At 43.1% G+C, this 12,011-nt stretch overlaps 1 protein-coding gene across 4 annotated transcripts in view; it reads left to right on the forward strand.

Moving 5' to 3' along the window:
• The first annotated feature begins 8,152 nt into the window (after positions 1–8,152).
• Positions 8,153–12,011, forward strand: part of THOC2 (THO complex subunit 2) — a 48,993-nt gene continuing 45,134 nt past the window's right edge. For 2 of the 4 annotated variants that reach the window (XR_008439324.1, XR_008439323.1), the window contains exon 1: positions 8,153–8,292. Coding sequence is in view for 2 of the 4 variants with exons in the window: in XM_053989920.1 (XP_053845895.1) it covers positions 8,231–8,292 (62 nt within the window). In the remaining 2 variants the exon portion in view is untranslated. The remainder of the gene's footprint in view (positions 8,293–12,011) is intronic. The other 2 variants (XM_053989920.1, XM_053989922.1) reach the window with 1 other exon arrangement.

Raw genomic sequence — 12,011 nt, forward strand, 5'->3', positions numbered from 1 at the left:
CAGTCATTTGATAGGAAAGCCATGCATTTGTATGCTGGTCCACAGAAAATCAAATCTAATTCTCTCTTCCAAAACAGTATGACACTCTTTATCCACAGCATTTACTATTACAGCACATTCTTTCTTTCTTTTTGTTGCAAGCAGGTGATAAACGTCATTCTTGTTACATTTTCATGAAGGCAGTGGAGGAGTCTGAAGGGAAGTTTGAGAAAAATAGAGGCATAATTATAGTACAGAAACAGGAAAAGCTGAAAAAACCTGATGAGTCTTTTCAACTTCAGCAATGAAAACTTATGCAGGACAAACATTCCTATAACTCCCAAATCCATTGTTGTCACACAGTGCAATAAAATACCTTCTCATTAAAACTAAAACCATCAAATAATGGCAACAGTACTGAACTTGATAATAACTTTTCCCTGTGGGAAAGTTACATCTAAACATGTAAACACCAAATCATTCTTTGATGACTTAGTATGCTGCTGCTGAAACTACTTTGAAGTTCACTTCTGTGTGATGTCAAATCAGAGACAAACTGTTTACATTCTTTCACAATCCACTGAGCAGATGAGCTAAGATAAATGCCAAATGAAGATGGAAATGCAACTAGTGATTTATCTTAGTTCTGTTTGAACTGATTAATGCAAGAAATAATTATCTAGAGCCGGGACTTTGGACTTAGCAAGCATGTGACATATGACTGCATACATGGTTTTCTATTCATAATTCCTTTGTGCTGGAATATTAGCTCTGGCACACAGGTACTATGTAAGTCTGATACAATAAGAAGAAAAATGGCAAGTTTAAGGCAATGCTTGCCTATTCCCTGCATGTTTCCATAGGTATGCCCTGACAAGAGAAAAAAGACAGAGAGGAGCAAAGAGGAATGCTGTGGTTAACAAACATGTCCCTTTAACTGATCACTTTGGTCATTAATTATCCCCACATCCTGTTGATGATGTCCGAGAGTTCTTATATATGTGGGCAACTCAACATGACCATCCAAATCTTAGCAGAGTAAGCTTATTAAATGTTTTATATTGCAGTAGAAGCTTAAAAAATATATTCTTCACATATCAAAGGCAGATATATTTAATTAAGGATCCTCTGACCTTGAACTCACGCAAACTCTCAGAAAGAGATGCAGCAGCAGAACAGAGAGCAATGGACAAGGTGCCCCAGACTGCTTTCCACACTAGAATCAAGAATGAGGAATCCTGAGGGAGAGTTCCATAAATAGCTTCTTTGATTCTTAACAGTCTTCAAACCCCGAGTTTACATAGGGGTTCAGAATTTCTCTGACATGATTATCATTAGCCACAGACACACTTTCATTTTAACATCCTTGGTATCTGGGGTACACAACCCAAACAAGGTGTGGACCATGTTGGTAAGAGCCTGATTTACCAAATTCAGGTTTTACCTTCAAACTTTCATATTGTCTCATTATCAATGCACTAATACTGTTAACCCCTCACAATAAACCAGCAGGAAGTTTATATCTGCTATGGGATAACTGCCTGCCAATTTCACTAACAGCCACACCTATAGCTCTGGCACGCTGCAGGTACTGCCCACCCACTGATAAGTAGTGACTGTTTGCAAATGTTGGCTTCCTACACTTCCTGCATCACCAGCACCCAGCCAACCCTCCCCAGAGGTTCCAGCCACCTGGAGCTTCTCTGCACCCAGGCCAGAGGAGAGGGGCAGAAGGACAAACTGTAAGCTGCAGAGCTGCTGGGACATCAGCATGGGCTGCCTGGCTCTCCAACACTGGACAGACTGCCAGGGAGCTGATACAATGAACCCTTTGTGTGTGTGACCACAGGCTCATTACAGGCTAAAGTTCCAAAAGTGATTTTGTCACCAGAGCGCAATAAGTCATCCCATTTTCTGTGGGATATGTGTAATTCAAGAGGTGTAATGATAAAGAGCCATGCTGAAGAATATCCAGCTTTTAGATCAATGACTGAATGATGAGCTGTGAGCCCAGGAATATCTGCTTTACAAGTTGTACTCTGCCTTTCTGCATTAGTGGACTTAGAAAGCACTACAAGACTCCAAATTACACTGCCAGTGATATTGTCACAGCTCAGCTTGCAAAATATGCAAAATCCATAGATTTTTTTTTTTTTTTTTTTGTATTTTCACACTTTACATACTCTTATCTTGAGACTCCAGTAATTGACCTTGATGTGGCATTTTCAAGGAAGGCAATGGAAGACAAAATGTTGCTTAATTAATTTATTAGTTTTTTATCGTGCCATCATTCTTCAGAGCAGGCAAGCAGGAATTTTCAATGCAATGGTTCCAGTACAGGCTGGGAGTAAGGTCTGTTAGATCAGCTTGTCTTCATTCTTCAAATCAATCCCAGCAGCAAGCGTCTTACACACCTCTACTTCTGCACTAACATTTTGCCATTTGGTGATACTGTGGTTAAAGAAACAATTATCCTTTTCCCTGTTTTTGTCAGTTTCTCTGTTGTTCAAAGCTACTGCTGAAACAGAGATTTTGTGCGGGGTCTTTTTGTCCTTCCTTGTCAATGATAATCAGAAAAAACCAAACAGGATTCTTTAGAGCTATATGGTCTGATGGGAGAGAAATACACATTGAATAAGTGAAACATACTGTCAAGCAAATAACTGATCTGCTGCCTACCAAATGCTGCTCCAATCACATTACTCCAGGCATTGCTTCCAGCACCATTTCTAACAAAGCCCCCTCTTCACAGGCATTATGCAGAAGAGTTTAATTAGTCTTTCTGCCTTTCATTATTCACCAGCAGGTTTCATGAACATACACAGAACCAACAAGTTAAGCCCTGACCAGAAGCTATCCAGGCCAGTTGGGTTTGGAAATGGAACCTAAATCTACAGTTGGCTCTTGCCTGTGTTGGCAAGTGGTAAGAAAAGCAAACAACTCTGAGTGAAACAATGCTGATTTCGGTGAGCTGAAAACAAGCAAAGCTCTCCATAATGGTGTGATCCTCCACATTCACTGATCTTCATTAAATCTGGGACATTTTATAGCTCAGGATGATGCAATGACACTGAGTTCAGCTATGAAAAAAACAAAAAGTTGCAAGATGTATTTGACAATCACTGCCTAAGAATGTTTCTCATTTCAGTTGTCCAGATGAATGGAAACAGCCAATATTAGCTAATGTTTAGGATTCTTACTTGCCTAAACAGCTCTTACCAAATGGAAATCATCTGAATAATGTGAAATCATGTCTTCTCTGTACCTTTATTTTTTGTGTGAGAATTTAGGAAATGTCTACAGAAAAAGAACAGGAGCAATCATGAAACAATTACTGTTAAAAAAAAAAAAAAAAGGGAATTTAGAATGATTAAGATTAATTCTTAAAGCAAATTAATAAAAAAAATTATTCCAAAAAGTAATTTCTTAAGTGCAGAAAAAGTAAAGCACTCAATTGTTTAACCCTCAGAGCAGATAATAAAGTTGTGCCTTGTCACATGAATTCCATGGAACTGGTTAATACAGAGGAAAAGAACTGTTGGATGTTTTATTTCTTTTGCTTTTGTACACTTCCAGCTCTCCCAATGGATGTCTGTAGTATTTATTTAGAAAACCAAGAATAAATACATTTTTGTAAGATCCAATTACCACTGATATTTTTCTAGCTACATATTTGCTGGATAATGTACTACACCCTTGAAAACCTCGTATTTACTGTTCAGTTAAATAACTTCCTGCTGCTATCCAGCTGTTACCATAGTGGTGACACAGGCATTTCCTTTAATGTAGCTGGGACAAAGCCTTCAGAGTACTTCTTTATTCAGGCAGGAAGCACAGTAGGTGACTTAAGACTGTGCTGTGACATATCCTGCCTTTGCAGGCATCATTCTTCCTTCTTTTCAAAATTTTATTTTATTCCATTATTCAGAAAGGTAAATGTCAACCTGTTGAAATAACAGAAAGAAACACAAAATTGTCCTGGCTTTTAACAAGGTTCTCTGACTTATTTATACGAATCTTAGGATGCCCAAAATGCTTTTTCTAGCACACAAAAGCCTCATGAAAAGATGAAGAATAAACTATAAAGGCTGTTTTATAGAACTGAAATATAAGTCTTATTTTTTAACCTAGGAATTCCTCACAATTCAGCTAACATCAGGTGGTACTGAGAAAGACATTTCTCTATCTAGAGATGTCCACCACAAAAGCAAGGATAAGTCAAAACTGGATATGACTTTATAGTCTGGAACAGACTACTCTGTGTCAAAAATATATTATTCTGAGAAGGAATTGATACATATTTATTTTAAAAATATTTTGCTTTGCCTACATTACTTTATGCAATACAAAATGCAATGTCTATGTTTTAGAGCTTATATGTCATATATATAATGCATGTTAATTAAGGAGAATATATTTTATATAAATCCTACCACTAAATGTTTTTTATAGTACCATAGAAATACTGTGGAATCAGACTCTTCTCAGAGTAGATTTTAAAACTGGTTCTGTCATGTGTATTTCTGCATTGCATGGACTATTTTATTTTCAGCCTATCCCAGTCTGTTATTAATATACTTCAATAAAGAAGTGGTTTAAATTCCTTAAGTAAACTTGGGATTTAACCTGTTGGTCCTGCAATGACTTGATGGCTTTATTCTACTGCATTTCTCCATTTCTGTCTCTTCCTCCTCATCATGAAGGCAAAATCTCACATTTTACATTCAGACCTTACATAGCTATTCCTACATACATCCTTGCACCTAATACATTTTGCTAGATTCTTGTTTTCTGTCTATGTGATTCTTAGGCTGATCTTCTAAATAGACTTCTTGCATTTGCTTATAACACCCTCTCATGTTATACCTTAGGCCTGCAATTCTGTGCCTCTTATCATCCACACATATATTTCCAATATATTTATTGAATTTTTATTTTTAAAATAATCTATCAGAAATAAAGTATTTCTATTACACTGCATATGGTATGCCTGGAATGTGGTCTGTATCTAATTTAAAATATGAGAAGCAGAGAATCTGCCTCCTTTACTCCTTGTGTTAGTGCAGAGTTTAGGGGCTGTAAGGGATCCCCTTGTAGTAGGCGTTGTTCATAAGCAGCATTCTGCACAATATACAGCTTGCAGGAACTGGCTGAGAATGGTAATTGAAACACTATTCCCAATCTCAGGCAGAGTTATGTAGACTTGCTGAAATGCTAGACTTTCTGATCAGAGCTATTTTGCAAGTGGAAAGCTGTTACACCTATATATATATATATATATATATATATATATATATATATATATATATATATATATAACGTGCAAGCTGCACATTTCAGTTCAGAGCGGAGAACAGAGCACAAGGCAGCAAACACAGCAGCGCTGGTACCGAAACTGCCACAGGGGCACTGAGGCCTCACCTTTAGATTTTATTTCAATTTCCCCGTTTGCTGAAGTTTCATCGTATTTGTGAAACAATTTACACTACTGTAGAGGAGGAAGTGTGTACGAGACTGAGAACGTAGGTGACTTGAGAGGAAAGAGAAATGTCTGGAAAGACTAAAAACATGTGCTACCCAACCAAATGGAGTATTTCAACCCTAATATCCAAATTAGCAACTGAAGGGAACATAGAGCAACTTGCGGAAAATTAATGGAGACAAGCGATGTAATAAAATAGGCACATGCATTAGGGGTGACACGCGGAATACAACATCCATACAACTGTTTGTCCTAAGTGCTTGTATTGGAACGAGCATTTAAACGTGTCACAGTTTTATACAAATCTTTTTTTAACCACTTATTTATTCAAACAATTTACCGTTCTTACCATTTCTCTGAGCAGACATCCCGCCCCTCTGCCGTACTCGGGGCCGGCGGCGCCCCACGCACACGCGCGGGACTCCGCGCCCCGCGACCGCAACGCACACGTGTGCACCCACACCCCGCTGCACTCACGCACACGCCACACGCGGGGCACCCCGCCCCACGCCTCTGGCACGCACACCGCGGCTCTAACGCGTGAACACACACACCACACTGCTCCAATCCACACACACACCACCACACTGCTCCAATCCACGCACACACACACAGACCACACTGCTCCAATCCACGCACACACACACCACACTGCTCCAATCCACACACACACACCACACTGCTCCAATCCACACACACACACAGACCACACTGCTCCAATCCACACACACACACACCACACTGCTCCAATCCACACACACACACACCACACTGCTCCAATCCACACACACACAACACCACACTGCTCCAATCCACGCACACACACACCACACTGCTCCAATCCACGCACACACACACCACACTGCTCCAATCCACGCACACACACACCACACTGCTCCAATCCACGCACACACAACACCACACTGCTCCGATCCACACACACACACCACACTGCTCCGATCCACGCACACACACACCACACTGCTCTAATCCACACACACACCACACTGCTCCAATCCACGCACACACACACACCACACTGCTCTAATCCATGCACACACACACCACACTGCTCCAATCCACGCACACACACACCACACTGCTCCAATCCACGCACACACACACCACACTGCTCCAATCCACGCACACACAACACCACACTGCTCCGATCCACACACACACACCACACTGCTCCGATCCACACACACACACACAGACCACACTGCTCCAATCCACGCACACACACCACACTGCTCCAATCCACACACACACACCACACTGCTCCAATCCACACACACACACACCACACTGCTCCAATCCACGCACACACACACCACACTGCTCCAATCCACACACACACAACACCACACTGCTCCAATCCACGCACACACACCACACTGCTCTAATCCACACACACACACACCACACTGCTCCAATCCACGCACACACACACCACACTGCTCCAATCCACGCACACACACACCACACTGCTCCAATCCACACACACACCCACCACACTGCTCCAAACCACACACACACACCACACTGCTCCAATCCACACACACACACCACACTGCTCCAAACCACACACACACACACCACACTGCTCCAATCCACGCACACACACACCACACTGCTCCAATCCACACACACACACCACACTGCTCCAATCCACGCACACACACACCACACTGCTCCAATCCACACACACACACCACACTGCTCCAATCCACACACACACACAGACCACACTGCTCCAATCCACACACACACACACCACACTGCTCCAATCCACACACACACAACACCACACTGCTCCAATCCACGCACACACACACCACACTGCTCCAATCCACACACACACAACACCACACTGCTCCAATCCACGCACACACACCACACTGCTCTAATCCACACACACACACACAGACCACACTGCTCCAATCCACGCACACACACACAGACCACACTGCTCCAATCCACACACACACACCACACTGCTCCAATCCACACACACACACCACACTGCTCTAATCCATGCACACACAACACCACACTGCTCCAATCCACACACACACACACCACACTGCTCCAATCCACGCACACACACACCACACTGCTCCGATCCACGCACACACACACAGACCACACTGCTCCAATCCACACACACACACCACACTGCTCCAATCCACACACACACACCACACTGCTCTAATCCGCACACACACACCACACTGCTCCAATCCACACACACACACACCACACTGCTCTAATCCACGCACGCACGCACCACCACGCGGCTTTTACGCGCATGCGCACACTCACATCCCCACGCGGCTCTAACGCGCGCGCACACACACACACACACACATACATACATATACACACACACATACATATACATATACATACACACACACACACACACACACACACACATACATACATACACACACACACATCCCCACGCGGCTCTAACGCACGCGCACACACACACACCACCACGCGGCTCCAGCGCGCGCACACGGCGCCCTACGCCCCCGGGCCTTCAGCGCACGCGCGCAAGGCACCGCGCCCCGCCCCGCCCCGCGGTTCTAACGCACACGCTCGGTGGTGGCACCGCCCCGCGGCCCCCGCGCGCAGGCGCAGTCCGCCCCGCCGCCTCCCCGCTCGGCGCGGCCGCGTCCCGCGGTTTCTCGCGGCCCGTCCGTCCCCTCTGACCCGGCGCCGCCGCTGCTCCATCCGGGCCCTCGGCGCTGCACGGGGAAGATGGCGGCGCTGCTCCCGGCCGAGTGGATAAAGAACTGGGAGAAAGGCGGCAAGAGCGAGTTGTGAGTGCGGGGCCTCGCCGTGGGGAGGGGTGGGCGCCGCGGCCTGCGAAAGGGGGGCGCGGGCGGCCGGGCCTCGCCGGCCCGGGGAGGCTGGGGGGCGGCGGAGAGGACGTCGGTCGGGGCTGCGTCCTTGCTGCTGGGCGTGGGGTCGAAGCCGTGGTCGGGAGGAGGGCCTGGGCCGCCCTCCCGTCCGGTTCGGCCGGGTGCTGCCGCGCTCCGCCGACGCTCGGCCGCCGTAGCTGGGCCCAGCTTTCCCGGCGCCCCGAGCGCCCCCTTCCAGCCTCTGGACCAGATTTGTCGGGGGTCGGGCTCATCTTTAGCCGCCCCCCGTGGTAATACGGACCCTGAAGCGTTCTTGTGTCGCCGGCTCTCCAGTACTGACCTTTCTGGCAGAGGCCTCAGCCCCCGTTCCCACTTTTTTACCGATTCCGATGGGACTGGCCCTGTATTCTTTGATCCAGGCAGAATGTGATCAGGTATTCACGCTTGTTCTATTCCACAAAGTACCGTTTGTGCACGGAGGGGTCCGGTTGCAACCTCTCAGACTAATCCAGGTGTGCCAGGAGCTTTCCACTCTGGGCCTGTGTCTGTTTTAAGCCATCTTAATGTGGCAGGTTCACTAAATGTTGTGTTTCAGGAGTACAGCTCGTCAAGGGCTGCTTCACCAGTTTGGCCATTTCATGTTTCTCTGTTAGTTTAAACAGGGGTGTTCTCTTCACTAGCTATATGTTTTTATGTGCTTTTATTTTAATTATTCCATGTGCTTTTTTTTTCTGTTGTAAGTAACAACAAAATTTTAATTTTTGCAGTTTTAAGTATGAATGTTGCAGGGATCACTTAGAGAAACGCTTCTTGATAATCACTCATTTTATTATTTTCTTTTGTTTGGGTTTTCTGAAAGGTTGTGCAGCTTTGGCATTGAAGCTTCTTTGTGCATGAGGGGAAATGGCAGTGGGCTGGAGATTAGAGAATGTAGAGAATCCCTGCATAAAACACTGTTCTTTCCAGAGCCACCATTTTGTAGTGAAGGGGGCCCCCTTTATAGCCATGTAATTTTTGGTTTGAATTATGCTGGAACCATTATTTGTGTTAATACACAAGCTGAACGTGTTGAGAGGCTGTGTGGAGTTTGCAGGAGAACAGACATTTCATAGCTGATCACGTAATGGCAGCTGCACTCTTCTCCCTGGGTTCTCAGCTTTCTGAGCTTTGTAAGAGGCAACTTACATGGCTTTTGACCATGATAAAACCTTCTAGGAGTCTTCTCTCCCCTCAGAGCAGTACTTCTTAAACAGGATGGGAAGAGAGTGTTCATCTGCTGTGGGACCAATAAAACAAAATGATTAGCTAGATTCCTGTATTTGTGGTACCTGCACTTCATTTGGAAGACTGCTTAAATTATGTTCCAGGCATGACTTAAAGAGCAGTTTGAAGATGAGGCCATATGTTTTAAAAGAAATGTAATTGTGTCTGGATAACAGTTGTCAGGTTTTGCAGTGGTAGCTTTATAAATTTGAGAAATATGCATGAACTTATTTTCTAGAATCTAAAGTATATGCCTGTAGACAATATTTAGAGAACTTTTTAGGAAGACAGCTTTATTAGGAGAGTCTTCAGTGTGTAACTTTTTGTTTCTTTTTCTAAAACTTCCTATCTCCTGATTAACTAGAGGAATACAGAGTTAGGATGCTATCATTTCAGAATGAAACACATGAAATGTTTTTAAGCATTAAAGTAAAAAGGGAATAAATGCAATAACACTACTTATTTTTATTGAATTATTTGTCTAATACCAGTATGCCCAAGAATAAAAATTATGTCTAGGTGTAAGTTTACTCTTGGTCTTTGTGGTTGAAAGTGAGGACAAATCATTAAAATTATGTTAGAAAAGTGGGGAGGGGAAGGATGCTGCAGAATGGCAAAACTGACATTACTAGCAAATAGAAGAATTACAAAAAATTAGGTTTTTGGTAGGCATTTTAGGGGAATAAAAACCCTTCATAATTACTAGAAAAGATTCGTTCTTATGGAAAAATATTTACTTGCTGGAGCATGAAATGGCTTTACAGGTTCTGGCTAGATCAGTTAAGATAGTATTTTGGCAGTTAGTAGTTACCTAAATGAGAACACATTTCCATGTTTTGGGGGATTATGAAACAATATTGAGAGAAGAAAATGGTTTGTTTTAATTTGACATTTCAACTTCTACTAGGATTTATTAATCTACTGTTAATCTACTAGGATTAATAATGGATGCCTAAGATAATTATTCTATACTTTTTTTTTTGTTTTGGGGGGGTTTGTGGTTTTGTGAGTTTTTGGTATTTTTTTTAATGGTGTGATATTTTTGATTATGTGATCAACTTGTCATGATTTAACAGCGCTATTCAGAAATCAGAAGGTAAGTATTTTCTATGTCTTAAGTGTCATAATGTTAATTAGTAATGCAGCAGTAACCATTCGCTTCCAAGACATTGTTCAGAGACATTGGTCAAAACTGTACAGGCTTTGGATTGAATTAATGAAGCTACTGATTGTAATAGTATCTAATAAAAATACATAAATGTGGTAGTTTCAAGTGTATGTACCTGACAAAACTACATTGGTCAGGCTGTGGTCATCTTACATGTCACTTTTTTGTTCAGATCTGTCTCTAAGTACACTTTACTAAATTATGTTCATTTATTTGCTACTGCCAGATACTGGTGTGCAAATGAAGTTGGAGTCTAAGGGTGACTACTTATGCTGCTCAGTGTGGACTCCTTGTAGACCTACTTGTGTGTGCTGTCTTTGTAGGAAATTTGTTTCCACAACAAGATGCTGGTCTATGACTGCAGCCCACATGGACATTTATAACACACATAGTAACTGGTACCTTACCTTGTTTTGTGAGAGATTCAACACATCAAGGAGCCTTTAGCGTGGATGGAGAGCTTTAATAAAGTACCTGCCTGGCAGTTCATGCAATGTGTTAAGCCTCAAGATAAGCTGAAGAAGCTTACATTCTGTGAATGTGAAATTTTGAGACTCCATCTTTCAGGCACTTGCAGCTTGTTCGTTAATTTAACTCCACACTGTAACATTGCTCATGCTAGTGGAGGGCTGAGAAGCAGCAAAAGAGTTGGGTGTAGTTGTGCCATCCTGACTGCAAAATGCAATTGATTGTACTTTACCTCAACTAAAGAACTACCTGCATCAGTTGAGTTATGCATATACTTAAATGCTTGCAGGCACATGCACTTGGTGATAATTACTGCTTTAATCCCTGTGTGGGAGTGAAATGGAGGTTATGGGACGTGGTGTACGAGTGGGGAGGTCTCAGTTCCGGTGCTGCCTCTGCCATGCAGACTTGTTCACACTGCTTCAGAATTTGTGTTCTAAGCAAATCTATCCCATCATAGTCCAAAATAAATTTAATTTTGAAACTGTGGTTTTCAAAAATGATTGTGTGGTTTTTTAAAAGTATTTTTGACAGTTTTACTTTCAGATAAAGAGATGCAGGTTTTAGTAGAGCAGGGGAAGTTCTCCATCCTAAGCTTGCAGCAATGAGCTACCAGGTCAGAGTAATAAGTCAAATGAACACTTACCAGGTTGTGTCTTGTGAAGGTGCAACTGTTTTGATTTTAATTTCATGCACTCAGCTGAAACTGGATGAACTAATCACTCAGCTTGTTGTTACTGGAAAGGAGGGCTTCTGCCTTGTCTTCAGTCACCAGGGT

Source organism: Vidua macroura, chromosome 14, assembly GCF_024509145.1.
Source record: "Vidua macroura isolate BioBank_ID:100142 chromosome 14, ASM2450914v1, whole genome shotgun sequence".
In the NCBI taxonomy this organism is placed as follows: Eukaryota; Metazoa; Chordata; class Aves; order Passeriformes; family Viduidae; genus Vidua; species Vidua macroura.